At 41.4% G+C, this 16,668-nt stretch overlaps 1 protein-coding gene across 4 annotated transcripts in view; it reads right to left on the bottom strand.

Moving 5' to 3' along the window:
• Positions 1-339: 339 nt before the first annotated feature.
• Positions 340-16,668, bottom strand: part of FOXN3 (forkhead box N3) — a 146,510-nt gene continuing 130,181 nt past the window's right edge. For all 4 annotated transcript variants that reach the window (XM_081173691.1, XM_081173690.1, XM_081173692.1 and 1 more), the window contains 2 exons: positions 2,842-9,554; positions 340-2,741 (listed from right to left, as the gene is read on the bottom strand). In XM_081173691.1, the coding sequence (XP_081029817.1) occupies positions 8,984-9,554 (571 nt within the window). In that variant the 3' untranslated portion in view covers positions 340-2,741; positions 2,842-8,983. The remainder of the gene's footprint in view (positions 2,742-2,841; positions 9,555-16,668) is intronic.

Raw genomic sequence — 16,668 nt, 5'->3', positions numbered from 1 at the left:
TAAAACGCACCTAGTTTTTGGAGGAGGAAAATAAGGAAAAAAATATTCTGAAACCCAGAACAGCAAGAGGGATCACTGCGCAGCGAAAGCAGCAATCCCTCTTGCTGTTCCTGGCTTCTGGGATAGCTGCGCAGCCTGCATTCGCTCCATAAGACGCACACACATTTCCCCTTACTTTTTAGGAGAGAAAAAGTGAGTCTTATAGAGCAAAAAATACGGTAAATAAGGATGTTTTAAATTGGGTAGCTTCTTCAGCAGCACTGCCTGCCTCAAACAAGGGCCCAGCAAATATATATATATAAATGAATGAATGAAACAATAAAAGCCAACACCCGTAAGTGCAATTATTCAATTGATGCAACTCAGTAATTTTTATTGCAACTGGAAGACAATACATCACAGAAACTTTATGGTAGGTTTTGGGAAAGTGTTATTTACAATAATAACTGATGAAAGAGTTTGTCTTTGGCAATATGATTACACATCAAGAAACGTAAAATGCAAGTATGCCTCTAGATCAACGTTTTTTTCCTTGTATTTCTGGCTGATTGCACTTGCCTTTCGACTGCTCATGTAGGTAAACACAAATACAACTTAACATCACTGTTTATGCCCCCCATCACAGTTCTCATTTTATGTCAATGAAACTGGCAGTTCCATTTACCTAGTACAGCATTAAAAACAAACAAAAAAGGAATTAAAAAACAGAAACAAAAAAGAGAGGAAAAAATGGCTTATTGCTGTACTAAATTAATCTATTGGCCAATGAAGGTCTCATGACCCCTAAAGCATTGATATTGTACTTATTGGTCTTTTGATTGCTTCATCACTTTTTTTTCCTGCAGAACAAAAGAAATATTTCAAAAATATTACAGAAGAGTATAAAAATGTACAAGTTCATAATGCTTTTCATACACTCAGAAATCATTCCCTATCCCCATCCCTTCCAACATTTGACACCAAGGCAAACTGAAGTAGTGAGTGTGTATAATGCAGATGCGAAACCGGTAAAGCAAAAACAATTGTTTCCCCAAAATACTGGGTGCATTAGGGAAGGGTTGGAGAAGAAAAACTTATCAATAAACTTTTTTCAAAAAGCACTACGTTCTCACTCTGAACTGGAACCAGAGAAAGAAAATTATCAGCTTTCAAGCCACAGTCAGCAAAGTCACATCATACAAAACATACCAGTCACATCAGAAGTCTGAATTCAGTAAAAGGGCAGAGAGTTCTCACGGTCATTTCAATAACACCCTAATCCAACTTCTGCATGCAGATCCTGAGCGCTACATGAAATCATGTGTGCAAATACATCATTCTCCTTCCCAATTCAATAGCCTGGGCAGCACTTGTGTGTCACACCCCTTTTTTAAAAAAAAAGCTGAAATCCTTTCAATTGGCTGTTTGTGGGGAGCTTACTTCCTTCCAACAAAAAAGTTGATGGATGTGATTCCAACTTTCTTAAAAAGCCTACATGTCCAAAGCCCTAGTTCTCTTGTACCCACTCTGTTGAAGCCAAGGTCTTAAGTGGAGTTCCTAGAACTACTAATTCTAATTTCTCAAGTCTCTCCCCTGTACTCACTAGAAATAAAATGCAGTGCAACTTGATAGCATGTGCATCTACAAGGAAGTCAGTATTAAACCACTTTTGTGGTTTTAAACGTAGACCAATGAAGCACAGCATCACAGATAGATGCCTGGTTCACATATGTAAAAATCTATGGTTTGGTGCGAGGTGGACAAACTTCCACAAACCCCTCCTCCTGCATAGCCAAGAGGAGAATTTCTTCCAAGTTTAAATTAGCTTTCCAAGAAGCTTGATTTAGCATGATGTTCAAAATGGGGGATTGTGCTGTATAACAAACAACGGTTAGTTAAACAAGCCAGCTTCCTAACTCACAGTTTAAAGTTGACTTGTTTGGCCAATGTTCTAAACCATGATCCTCCATTTATCTATTAACAAGGAAGAGAGGGGAGTGTGTAAGGCTGTCGCTTCTCTCAGGCTCATGGAAGCATTAAACCATGGTTTATCGTTGCATGTGCTAATGTTTACTCACTTGGTTTTGGTTTCTAGTCAGCAAGGCAAGTGGCTGCTTGCTGAGTTATAGGATTGCGTGGACGTAGTTAACATTGTAAAATCAACCCACTGATTCTGAACTTTCATTCCAGAAAAAAAAGAGCATCAAAAAGGTTGCACGTATTCCTACCAAAATGCTTCCCCTCCTGGTTTGCGGCTGATTACTACAATCAAAGATACGGGGTAGGAACAGATGCAATGAGAAAAGTTCATACAAACCACATAGACTAAATGTTTTTTCTACATCCAGTTAATACAAAGCCTACACCAAAAACGATAAATGGATTTATGCGTTCTGCAAAGGAAAAGTAAACTGGGTGTTGTTAACAGCATCTTTTTATTCCCTACAATAGAAAGCAAAGAGACATTGGATGTTGGCAGAAGATTATCACTGTAGCAAAATGTTAAAAGTATATTACATATTTAGTATAATAAGGTTATTTAAATTAGATCACAGTGCTGCATTTATGTGCATAACAGTGTTTTACATATTATAGGGAGAGCTGGCAAGAACAGTCACAGACTTGACTGTGAATGAGCCTGGTCTCAGGTGGAAGAATACTTTTTAAAAATGGTAACAAAGAAACATGGGCATAACAACAAAACTATTAGATGGGCAGCTTACTGAAGTCAATTGCCTAATTTTACTTATTAATGGCAAAACCTTGATTGTTGTTAGCCGCCCTGAGCCCGGCTGTGGCTGGGGAGGGCGGGATATAAATAAAATTTATTATTATTATTATTATTATTATTATTATTAAAACCTAAGGACTTTTTGCAGGTTATCCAGAGCCAAATAATCTCCTGGTATAAACTGGTAGTGCACCCTTTGTTTTTAACAGTAGTTCTTTCATTTAATGTAGGAAGGTACCTGGGCTCTCTAATCACCTTCTCATCCTCCAGTTTGAAGGGAGATGGTCAGAATGAGTGGGAAAACCAACTGGTATGTAATTGAGAATTGAATAGCCAATGGCACTGATCACCACCATTTGGCCTGTAGCAGCTTACAGATGTGACTGCCATCTTGCCAAACCACCCAAGACCACATGCAAATGTAACGCAGCAAGGGCAATGCATGCCACAAGCTTGGAGTGAATATTTGTGACCAGCAAGCCTCAACAGCCACCCCATGGTTCACAAGCTCTGCCCCACTATATTGAGATTCTCATATTCTGCCTGCCATGTACTGGGGTCATACTTAGTTTGGACAAAGGATGTGCCTGCATCAGCCCCAATCCAGACCATTTCACCATGCACATGAACTTGTGTGCAAGCTGATGCAAAGTTCATTCACTTCTGTCTTGGGGACAGCTCAGAGTGTGCAAAACACACACACCTTTGACCACTAAAGAAGTGAATGCGAGAGCCCTTGATTCACTGGTGTAGCAGCAGTTCTATCACCGATTTGCTCTTTGAGGAGGATCTGAAAACATGTTGAGAGGCACAAGCTTGATGAAAGCAGCCAGCGTCAGGTTGGCTGTCAGAAAGGTTTGTAGAGAACTGCTTGTGCATCTGTTAACGTGGATGATAAACAGACTGTAAGATAAGAATTTAATAAACATAAGCGAACCTGGAAAGACTGGTGGCATACATTAAACATTTTCTTATTTTAAAGGCTTTACCCAAGTGCCCGAGAACTTTGGAAGCTACTTAAGAAAAACTGGATGCACCTGCCCCAATCCTGTATTCAGCCACGGTGAATGGGCAGAGCATCCTCATCACTGCCCAAAGAATGGCCAGCTCAGCAAGGACCTCTGTACCCCATCCATGCATCCTGAAGACGTTCTGAGATGTTATCCCATTTCAAACTATCTGAAGGTCTAGATAGAGGAAGGATGCAGCTGAGCAGGGCCTGCATCTTCTGAGGCATGCGTTAAGTGCTCCAAGACAGCCTCCCATGGGAGTCAAGGACTTACTGGACTGTTGTTCTGTACAGTACAAGAGGCCAAGTTGCTCACCTGCCTAGTGCTAGCTCGGATCCTGCAGTGCAAGGTCCATGAGTTCTCTGGATGCTACCTCTATCAGAATATGCTCTGGGCTTGTGCGGTGTCTGGATCATGCCCACAAGTTTTCAGCACCGAAGCTATGATAACATTTTACATCCAACTTTATGAAAAACCCTCGATTACAGGTACTTTCCACAGTAAAATGGTCATACACAAAACAGGAAGAATTTGTGTATAAAATACATAAGTGGTCATGAATTCTGTGACTTAAGATTTTTCTTGTTAAAAAAAAATCCCCATCTAAATTCTAACAAATAATCAAGTATTTCCAAAATAGTATTTCCAAAACAAGCACTCCCTCTGTGCACTGTTTTCAAAATGTCTGTGGCACACAGGTAAGAAGCTCAAGAAGTGTGGAGGAAACAATCCACCATGTGCTGAATGGAAGTAAGCACATCCCTGCAGCTGAAGTCTATATAATTGGACCCAACTGCTTTAATCCACTTTTGGCATCAAAGTGAGAAGTTGGCACTGTAGGACCTAACACTGGAGTTTGTATAAAAGATGACAGTTTATTGGAGGTGGCTGTGCAAGAGACAAGCCAAGCTTTCATCGGATCTTCTCCATTTCAAAACCATTACTAATAGGAATTAGGTACTTAATTGGGATACTTAAATGAGACATCCTTTGCCTCCAAGAATAGGTAACATGACATCTTTTGCAAAAAGATTATCTGCAATTGCTTTCTGTACAGTGATGATTAAAGGAAGCACCCAGCACAGACAATTTTTTTTACTCAAGCTATGACCCATGGATGGTCAATAGATGGGGCATGACTCACCTAAAAGTAAGGAGTGCCTAGGTCTCTGTGGCTTTTAGTAGGAAAGTGGGGCATGTACTTTAATTTCAGTGGGAAAGCTGTGGCACCAATTGATGAACTTTGGCTTAATTGTGCCTCATCTGTTGAACAGTGCTCCTTCATTCCTGTAAGCAATGAGTCATATCAGAACTGCTCTTTCCTGTTTATGAAACACTCTATCTGAAGATTATTGCTGTAGTAGATTAGCTACTGATGTAAACACTGTGTTTCCCACCTTCCCTATATATTGCCCTGAACACTGTAGGCAGGCCACAGCTGAGGTCTGGTACTACTCACAGGATGATTAGCATAGCAATGAATCCCAAAATTAGATAGAAGTAAAAGTATGTTGTGGACACAAACATTTGAATATTTGGCTCTACATCACCTGCAAAAGCTTCCAAGCCCAAAGTCTTTGGGTGCCTGATTCATGTACAGATATCATTATGGAACCTGAATCTCCATGGTGAAATTGAAGTTTGGGTTGTTGTTTTTATTTTTTAAATACTGTCCAATTAGATTATTTAATTGTTTTGTGGACCATTCTTACCAGAAAGAAGGTAAATGGTAAAACAGTCCATCAAAATGCAAGGGGAAAGGCATTTTTGTACACAAAACATTCGTGCTAGCAATGGTGGAGTATCTATTGCAAAGGAACCACTGGAGAAAAGGAAGTTGTTCTGGGTTTACACTGGTGTTGCTAAGCAAAATGTATGATTAGCATGCCTCCATGTCAAAGAAGTGTAAGGCAGACTACAGCAGTCTTTGCCAACCTTGTGCCCCCCAGATGTTTTGGACTAAAGACTCCCAACAGCCCCAAAGGGCACCAGAGGGTGAAGAGGGACACATTCGTGATTTAAAATGTGTTTAAGGCGTGATGTTTCTTCTAAACAAGCCTCATTCAAACCTCACGGAAAGGAAGGCAGTTGCGCAAGACTTGCACAGCGACCATTTTTTTAAACTTGGGCAAAGGGTGGGTCTGAGGGGTTTTCCCTATTTAGAGGACAAGCAGGTGCAATGACCCTTGAATTTGTAATTCAGCTTGCAGTGCACCTGCTGGAAGTCCATGGTTTACACATGTATTTACTGGGGCGGGGTGTGCGTATGTGTGTGCGCACAGGCAGACCAGATGTAGCAATGTGACATAAATCTACAGCTGCAATCTTCATCCCCCCCCCTCCATGGCTTAGGCAAAGACTCTCTGCATTGAGGACTGACCCAGTACAAAGCCAGAATTCCTGTCAAGTCCAAGATTTAGTTTCTAGACAATGAGCAATAAAGAATTTCTTCAGCATGCTACACTCCACTGGTTGTCTATATAGGCTACAGTGCTGATTCGAGCATGGAAATATTGGCATAATCAATACTAATCAGAATTAAGAACCATTCCCATTTTTGTCATGGTGGAATATCTTTTTCATTCCACTAAACAGGCTACCACATCTTTTTACTATTAAAATTTTGCTCATGCTTGGTAGAACTCCATGGCAACTAAGTATGGCACTCTAGTTCAGAGAGAAAACCCTTAAATTGATTGACATGGTTTATTTTCTCTTTAGGCAAGTGTTACCTCCCCCCTTCTTTTGGCAGACATGGATGTATTGAGAGAACTGGTAACACATAGGCTGAACTTGCTGATGGACCTGCGTCATTCCAAGCCTGATTCAACACTCCCAATATTTCACAGGTCTGTTGGCATGAGTGTCTAACTCATACTGTATGCATTTTCACGAATATCCAAGCCTGCAAAGCGGAATTCCCTAAGATGCTTTCTGCATTTCCTGCCAAAGCCCAACACAAGGCAAAAACCCTGAGCGCCAAAACAGCAAACAACACGACTTCTGTTCAGTGTAAAGCTGTATTTAGTCTACCTACAGGTCTGGAACCCAAAGAGTCTCTCACACATGCCAAATCCGCTCCAGAGGGGGGTTGCCAATTTCTCTTTCTGGCTGCAACTTGTTTTGCTGTTCTAGGAGAACCCCATTTTTCCTATGGTGACCTACAGCTAGGATGGTGGTCCACTGGAGACCTGGTCCATGTGCCGACCTACGGATCACAGCCTATAGGACTGGAAGTCTCACGATTATGGCCTTTGATACCAATGCAACTGAAAAAGAAAAGATCAGTCGGAAGACGTTGCCTTATTGCAAAGCCTTCAATCTGCTAATGGACCCATCACCGCAAACCAAGTATGGCTGTAAACAGAACACGTCTTCAGCATGCATCTCTTAAACCGCCGCAATGAACTCAAACCAAAGCCCTTTCGTTACTTGTTTCCTCACTGGCAGATGAGCAGATTTGCGTGGTCATCGTCTTCTCCCAAATCAAATGGCCAAGTTTTCCCCACCGTTCACAATTCAGTGTCTTCCACTGTCTTCCTTAAATCATACACACTCACTACTTGCCTTGCCCTCGAAATTATTGCGTAATGTTTTAATACATGTAAAGACAAAGAAAGGACAAACGTGTTCAAAAAACAGAGAAGTAGGGGGAGGGGGCTGAATGTGCAGACAAGGCAATATAATTCAACCATCCAAGCCCTACCCGAGCATGAAGTTTTATTTTTAATATTGCAGAGTAAGTTCCCCAACAGTCAGTATTTATCCCTGAAAAAGGTTAAACCTTAAAAAACACCTGCTTCCAAAAAAAAGGAAAAAGGGGAAAAAGAGAGGGAAAAAACAAAAAACAAAAACCCAAAAAACAAACTAAGCCTAAGGGCTTAAAAATTAGAGGCATAGCCTTTTTTCTATTTTTCTATATTTATATGAAAATAATTCATGCTTCATGCTAAATACATTATTTACCTTACAAGAACTTTTGTTATCTTTGAATTAATAAAAATGGTTTGTTTTTATTATTATTTTGTACTCCAAGTCCCTCCCAGAAAGGAATCCATGCAATGTGGATCAGAAATTTCAGCTGGTTGCAGTGGTTAAAATTGGAAATATATTGTCATTTTTTGCACAGATGAATCCTGACTGACCTTAACTGGGTACCTCATTTTGAGGAGCACAATTTCTTTATATTTTTGCCTAGCCAACATGGATTTTATTTTTTGGAAAGAATAAAAAAGCAATATAATACTAATGGCAAGTTTTGTAGCATTTTCCCCCTAGTGAGATCAAATCTTTGTGACTTATAGAAAAGGTTTTCTCATTTTGATCCTCCTTAAATATCTACTCATAATTTTCTTCAGATTTGATTGCTTTTCACTCAGGCAGTTAAGAACTCATAGCTTGTTTTCCCATAATATTTTTGCAGGCAGTGCCAATCTTCAGGCTTATGGCTTTTTATAAAACATTCTTTTAATTTAAATATAGAAGACAATTAATTGATTAAAGAATATCACTAGTCCCCCTCTCCCTCCACCCCTTCCTCTTTATTTCACTGAAACTCATTGCATACACAGTTCAGTATTCCATAATTTATAAATTAAGTCTTCACATTTTGAGCCATATACAGTACATGAAGCACTAATAGATCATTACTGTATGAGCAGCTGTCATTAGTGGCTATTCCAAGATTTCTATGGCACAACCGCAAGCAAATGCCACTATATATGATCCTTGGTTCTGAGGATATTGTGTGTGCCTCTCGACTTCCCCCAAATCTCTAGACACGTCACACACAAACCCAATCATAAGGCCTTTTTTCCACTTTCAATTCTTACAGCCTGGCCTGAACGATTTCCAAATTATCCAATTTCTTCTAGGTTATAAGAGATTTCCAAATGCCGAATTTTTATTCCTCTCACATTAACTGGTGACGTCACAGCATATTCAACCATGCATTTCTGACAAAGCTGGAGAAAGCAATGGCGATTTTGGCTTTTACTTTCTTTCTTTTTTTGTCTTCATGTAATGAAAAGCTTTTGTAAAATTAGTTGAGTATCAGTATGAGTTCTATGGCTTCCATCTCCTTTAAAAAATTTAAAAACAAAAAAATCTCAAGGGTTCGAAAAAAAGAAAACACACACAAACAAAAAAAAAGAAGAAGAAGAGGAGGGGGTGAAAGAAAAACGAAACAAAGAAAATATTTGTTGATATTGCCACAAATCATTAGAATTCACCTGACGTGCTGAAACGAAATTGTTTTATAAGTTCAATCAATGGATTTGTTCTCGTTTTTCGTGGTGTCCTTTTGCTCTTTCTGCCCCTTTGCCGTCCGATTGGTGATGTTGTTCAAACAAGACCGTATTCCCGCCAAGTGCAGGAGCGATCCGGCCGCTTCTTTCATCTCCTCGTCGTCACTCTCGGGGGGTTTCTCCGTACGCCTCTTTTTAAGAGGCAGCGTGTCACTCGGTACTTTTTTTGCCTTCAGCAAATGCTGACGTTTCTTGTGCTGAGAGGCGTAGCCGCTATCAGCTAAAGAATCCTTGGTTTCTTTCCGGGAGCTCTGCCTTTTGTCCTCCTCTTCCGCTTCGCTATGGCTCTCGTGGCTGTGGAAGCTGACCTCACTGCCCTCGCTACTGTCCCGGTTGCCTTTAGTAACAAACTCGTAATGGTCGTCGGCGGAGGAAGAGGAAATGGAGTCACTCGTGGGCGACGTGCTCCGGTGGTTGGAAGATTTGGCACTGCTATAGTTGTGGTCCTCCTTTGGGTCGCCGCTCACCACCGGGGAGCCGCAGGACTGCTCGCTGTCTGTCCGCATCCGGCAGTTTGAGATTCCATTCCTGGAGAAGGGAGAAGAAGGAAACACACAATCAAATCAAATTCCCCTATAAAACTGTATTTTTCAAGAGAAAACTGCTTTCCCTGAATACAAACAAGTACAATCATACCTGAGGATGAAGACGCTTCAGCTTAAATATTTTCGGGTTGCGCTCCGCGGCGACCCGGAAGTAACGGAGCGCGTTACTTCCGGGTTTTTCTGCTCGCGCATGCGCAGACGCTCAAAATGACGTCGCGCGCATGCACAGAAGCGGCGGAACGTGACCCGCGCATGCGCGTCTTACGTTCGCTTCAGGATGCGAACGGGACTCCGGAACGGATCCCGTTCACATCCAGAGGTACCACTGTATAGCCAAACATAACATTGTAAAGGCCAAGGCTGATGGCCATCCACCATAAAAAGTGGCTGTAAAATGGAGGCCCTCCTGGCACTCACTTCCAATTGGGTAAAATGTCTGGTCTGGGCCTCACTGTAGATCGTAGGGAAAGTACAGTCATGGCCTGTGGCAGCTGCAGTCGGCAACACAATCTCGCTGGCCAGTGGGGCCATGAGATGTTAGAGCTATTTAAAATTATGGAAAATAAATAATTTAACTGGCTTTACAAATCCATCAACCAGCAAATTTACTGAAACTTTGGTTGATTTATCTATGGGTATCTTCCTTATCTAAGTATCAATTGATGGAGGCAAGTTGATGCATTTTGATTGGTTGGGCTGAGACTGAGGGGCACACATTTCTTTTTGAAGTCATTTTATTATTATTTTGGTGCATAGTTATAGTACGGAAAGTATTAATACGGACCTTATCTTCTAACAATGAGTGGTAGATGTTTGCATACCTGTCAAGTGCCCCAGAAAAAAGGGTCATCCCATGTTTACACACGAGATTGTGGCAGCCATTTTGGGTGCCAAAAGCACTCCCCGCCCCCCAAAAAAGCACTTTTACAGGGCTGTGATCTTGCGCGGTGTCCCAAAACATGCATTTTTGGGTGCGGGGCGGGAGTGAGATGTGTGTCACGTGACTCACCCGGGAGTGTGTCCTGGAAGACGCACACCCCGGTTTTGGGTCCGAAGGATGGGATGCTTTTGTTATTAAATGGCGAATTCTCATAGTTACCTCAAAAGCCTTGAAAAATTAACTACTTTGAAGCTATCATAGTATGCAGATTTATTTAAATTAACCAACTGCTTGATTATAATGTAATTCAATTAACTGAAATAAAAACACATTTAATCAGCTGGCTAGCCTTTTCATGTTACTGAGTCTTTTACACAGTTTTCTAGATCATTTGGACCATTTAAGAATGACAGAATTTGCAAACAAATTAAGCCTGCATACTTAGTAGCAGAAGTACTGTGTGACCTTTCTACCCTAGCCTTCCTCCAAGTTTTGCTACACAAAACATGCCAAGACAACAGCACTAAAGTTACAGGGTAACTACTGCATTCTAAGAAACCATCTGTTGGCCCCAATACCAGACTGCATATGTACGAACACACAAATATTCCTTTTTTTTAATTTTTACTTGTTGCACAATTTTAGGCCACCTTTCAGGGTAGATACCCTCCCATGATGGCTTATGATAAATAAAATTCAAAACAATAAAAACAGATAAAATCAAATCAATGCAGTATAGTGTCGTGTGCTTTTTGAATCTGTTTGGAGAGGGGGGGTGCTTGAAGATGCAGCCACATTTCTATCCAAACACATCACGTGTGAGGGGAAAATGTTATATACTGTCACAGGGGATTTTCCATAGCATATAGAGAACAGTCTATTATTTACACAAGAACAGGGAAGTCTGAACAGAAAAAAGTAACAATAAGGGAATTTAAAAAAATAAAACTGACAAATGTACTTTGTATTGTATTTTTGCTATACAACACACTAAGATATAAATAAGTACTCTGCAGTCATTTTGTCATTTAGCCATATTCTGGGGAAAATATGGATTCTAGCTTACAGTGAGGGGAAAAAGTATTTGATCCCCTGCTAAATTTGCCCCTTTGCCCTCTGACGAAGAAATGACCAGTCCATAATTTTAATGATAGGTTTAATGTAGATGTGAGAGACAGAATAACAACAGGAAAAACCCCAGAAACCCAGAAGACAAAAGTCAAGGATTGTTGTGCATTATAATGAGTGAAATAAGTATTTGATCTCTCACAGCTACAATAAACCTACCATTAAAATTATGGACTGGTCATTTCTTCGTCAGAGGGCAAACAGGCAAATTTAGCAGGGGATCAAATACTTTTTCCCCTCGCTGTATTACGAGGGTCGTCGCAACTGCAAATTTGTTAGTATGAGGCATCCTGCAAATACTACTTTTACAGTTGAGCTATATATTAAGCCAAGACCATTTTCTTTTTACAGGTAGAGATGACCATTCCATTTTGGATCAGGGTCACTTTTGCATGTTTTTGCCCATCATTCTGTCTAATTTCGCTTCTGCATCAATCTGCAATTTGTGAAACAATTCTTCGCAATATTAATACAAGCTACATCTCAGTGGTAGACCTTGGGGTCTCAAATTTGTGAAGCCAAAATCTGGCACCCCCCGCCTCCCATTCTACATCCCTGTTGCAGCGCCCTCTGTGGTGGCCCTCAAGGCTCTGCACCCAGTGCAACTGGACCAGCCGCACTCCCCCATATCCGCCTCTGTACATATCTAAATAAATATTTGATTTTTCCAAATTTCTGAGAACTACAAAAGAGAAGTGCTAAATCCAGTGGTCAGCTAAAATGTGATGTGCATATTATCATAAGAGGCATAAAATGAATAAAATTTCATATAGGAACATGCAAAAACAGATTCCCTCAAACTTCCAGAGCTACAGGTATTAACTGTAGGGCTCCTTGACACAACTGGGTTTCCACTGCTGCATAAAACACTAATACAAAATAATCATTAAGGACCTGTTGATAACTTCATTTTAACTCAAAGGGATTGTCCTAAAGTACACTGGAGAATATACGTTCCCTCTTATGTCAGTTTAATAAAGTGAGGTCCTGTGATTTACAAGTGCCCTTAATTCTGCCCTATTTGATTCTCAGACTGTATGACTAATCAGAGAAGAACTGAAAATGCAAAGCGTTTCGATGACACTTGAGAGAAGCCACTCCAGGTCTTAATATCATCTTCCGCAGAAGTGATGTTTAAGACCATCAGAAGTGGCCATTAGGTCAGATTTCAGGCTGGATCTACCAATCTTGTATCTGGCTTCAGCCATTATGATAGACCATAGGGCAGCCTCCCTCAGCCTGGTCCCTCTAGATGTTTTGCACTTCAACGTCCATCAGCCCCAGCCAGGACCACGCTGGGGAAGGCTATCATGGAGCAACAGCATAAGAAGCCAGGAGAAAAGGTGAGAAGAATCCATTCCAAGGTGGGTTATCCTTTGGCCCTCCAGTTGTGGCTAAACTACAACTCCCATCATCCCTGGTCACTGACCATGCCTGCTGAGGCTGATGGGAGCTGTAGTTCAGCAACATCTAGAGGGCCAAAAGTTCCCCAACACCTGATCCATTCCTTGCAAAATACTTATAGGGACTGAGACAACAACAAACATTTCCTCGAATCATCTTATTAAACAGACAGTGCTGAGCCTGTTCTTAGTGGTGAAACACAAAAATATTTTCAAGGAGAAATAAGTGAAGAAAGCATTTTGCACGATCTGGAAATATGGTGCTTTGTAGTTTGTTGTGGGAGGGGGGAGGAAAAGAGGGACAAGGAACTTGGCAGAGGGGGTATCACCCTTGCTTTTTTGTACCCTACTAGCAGGGGCACTTTGGGGGTAGACTCCACGGGTCCCCAAGCCCTGTGTTTTACACTGAGCCTCACATTTTTTAAAAAAACTTTGCTTAGTAAGTTGCAATACGTAACTCTAGCAAGACCACAGACACGAATCATATTACTCAGTGCAGAAGCCAGGCTTTATATTTGGGGGGGGGGGGCAGGCTTTATGTTATGGGGCAGAACCTCAGTTAGTTAAGTACTTTTTATTTATTTACTTCATGGGGGGGGGCAGCTGCCCCCTGCCCCCTTGGCTACGCCTATGCCTGTGCTTTGTCTTGTTTTAAGTATGTAGCAAAAGTACTGCCTTATTCTAAACGAGCTTGATCTAGATCTTTTTGAAACCAGTGATATTTTTAGCCATCCAATGGTAGTGAACTGCCCAAGTTGAATATATGCACGCACAACTTTAAAAATGAAACTAAACTCTAATTGGCTTACAATGAGCTAAAACAATAAAGATTTGTATGAGAAAACACCTGATTTCTTTGCTTTGAATCTGTATTAATTATAGCTGTGTCTCAGCACACCAAACTATGGCTTGTATTCAACAAAGTTGTCCTATCTAGCACAGGATTTCTACCTGTGCAACAGGACTTCCCCGCTCTCTCTCTCTCCTCTCCTGCACAGCTTCTGAGCATCCCATTTTGATCCAGAGGGTTGGGGTCACACCCAGAAGAGACGGGTGTGCGTGTGCAGGGAGAGGAGGCCCTGTTTTGCAAAAAAACAACCCCAAAACCAGAGTTTGCTGTGTTGTGACACAACAGCAAGCTATGGTTTGCCACAAACTGCAAAATGATGTGCTTCTGATCATGGTGAGCTAGGAAAGGATGCAGTATATGAGTCTGAGGCTCACAGCTGCTCATACACTTTACATTTAACCATGGTGTCACCATTTGCCACAAAGAAACTTCTATTAGTTATCATGTTAAGCTTTTGAAATGATAAAACCAAAAATAAACACGTATGAGAAGCTGGCAAGATTGCAAAGACCTTTCTTTTCCTGAGAGAGACAAATGTTAAAAAAACAACAACCACAAGTTGCCACCTCCCCTTCCAAATTTCCATCCTTTCTTGCTCAATAACATTTTTTTTTTCCTTGGACATTAGGAGGTAGTTTATGATCCATAAATTATATGCAGAACCCAGCAGGGGGGGAAAAGACAAAGACAAAGCTCTTTCAATTATTAATAGCTAAACGCAATGTCATTCATGATTGTGCAGCACGCCAGATGCATTCACTCTGAAACGGTGTCACCACTGCAGGGGTTGTCATTAAACGATGCCAAATGCTTTAGAGAAGAAGTCATCCATATTCAAAACAATGGTACGGTGCATTTAAAACCAGCTCCTTAAAACCATTCATTAAGGAAGAAGCACGTGACGCCCTTTGAAGTGGCAGATTTCTTGGTTTTTAAGCCAAAATGGTACGTTTTGAAGATGATGCTCCAGATCAGCACAATTTAGGGGAAAGACTTAAGTGACTTGGGTCATCATTATTATTATTTTTGCCTTTACCAGTTCTGGCAATTGCTGAATTAATGCGACGCAGTCAAGAGGATGTGCCACTGAGGCTTTGCACGACACTTGGCAAGAACACTCTTGCTCCGAGGGAGTCGAGGGAGTGAAGAGATTGAGCACAATAGGTGAGAAGTTGCACAGCATGGCAGACTCTGTGTAAGAGAGAACATATCCAGCTTTACAAGCCAATCGGTGCACTACCATATTTTAATTTTACCGAACTTGTTTAGATGGTAAGGGGTGTGTCTGTGTGTGTTCACAGATGCAAACCAGGTTGCCTCCTCGTATCCAAAACTGCAGATGGATAATTGAGGTGAAACATATACTAGTCTACTGATTTGTGCACAAACCATTAACAGTCAATGGGCAACCCACCCTGATCTAAGTTGCTAAGAGAGCCCTGGGAAGCTGCTTCCCTTCTGCCAACCCTATGGAGGTCCACTCCCCTCTCAACTCTCTCCCACTGGGCTAGGCAGATGAGGAGCACAGAAAGCAAGGGCCAACTGTTTAGCCCGACAGGAGAAGAACATGGGGTGCCTCCACTAACGGCATTAGCAATCTGCCCCACGGCATGTAGCCAGTATTTCTCCAAGCTTCCTGGATGCTGGCAATTGCAGCTTGCAGGGACCTTGGAAGCTGCCTTATATAGCAGGCCCATCTAGCACAATATTGTCTGCTCTGAGAGGCAGTGGCTGTTCCAGGAACCCAGGCACAGATCCTTCCTGCCACCTGGTACCCAATCTTCTGAATTAGAGATGCTGGGGCTTGAGTCTGGGGCTGTCTGCATGGAAAGTGTATTCTTTATGACACCTGACTGAAATTAAAAAGAATACATGTTGCCACATGTTCCACCCCCCTCTCTATTTCACACTCACCCACATAAAAATCTTTGTGAAAAAGTTATATCAGATCCCGAAGTCCACATGGAGTCTCCATTCCGATATAACATTTTTCTCTCCACTGGCATCTGACCACCCAAAGATTGCTGCTTTTTTAAACAGTAGGGGCTTGGTTGCACAGAGAAGAGCAGTGGGGTTGCCCATGGTGACGTGGCTTTTCCTGAAAATACTGAGTTGCAAATGCCAATTAGGGTATGTTTTCTGATGCTCTAGGCTTATAGAGTGATCTAACGTAGCATGACTATTTAATTGTATTTATTAAACAAAACTAAACACTTCAGAATTTCTAGGCTTGCCTGATATTTTTTTGCAATTGGCACCCATTCATTGTTAGTCCCTGAACCCCAAGGCAGTTAACGTTGCAACTTTGCTGGGGTACCTTTTAACACTCACATAACTTCTGTTTTAAAACAGCTGCATTGGTTAGCAGTTCATTTTGGGGTCTAAATGAAGGGCCTATGGGATATGTGTTTACAGGGCCCATCCAACTCCTGTGACTGCTAATTTGTTTTTAATTGGCTTGAATGTTGAATTTAAAATGGTTGTGACCTGTCCTGGGATAGTGAAGGGTGGGTAATAAATTAAATAAGTAGCAACTTCTTCTTACTCTTGAAAAAGCCTTTTTGTCAAGAGCTGCAAAGGTGTAAACCAGGAACCATCGTTTGTGCGTGCAGCCTACCGCTTGTGGTGAGCAACCAAAGCTTCAGCATTGCTTATTTTCATGGCAGTGAATTGTCCTTGGGCTTTGGACAAGAAGGGCTATAAATGGGCTGGGAATTTTCCTGAGCAGCAAGGTTTTCCTCGGTATATTTCTAGATGGATCTTGGTTCTGAATTCTTGGTTCAGCTCCTGGTTCTTGGTTTGAAGCTATCCTCTGACAGCTGCCTAAAACTTAGTT

The sequence above is a fragment of the Podarcis bocagei genome (genome assembly GCF_964188305.1).
Source record: "Podarcis bocagei genome assembly, chromosome: 1".
Classification (NCBI taxonomy): domain Eukaryota; kingdom Metazoa; phylum Chordata; class Lepidosauria; order Squamata; family Lacertidae; genus Podarcis; species Podarcis bocagei.
The sequence above is the reverse complement of the archived record's forward strand: the minus strand, read 5'-3'. Positions and strand labels throughout refer to the sequence as shown.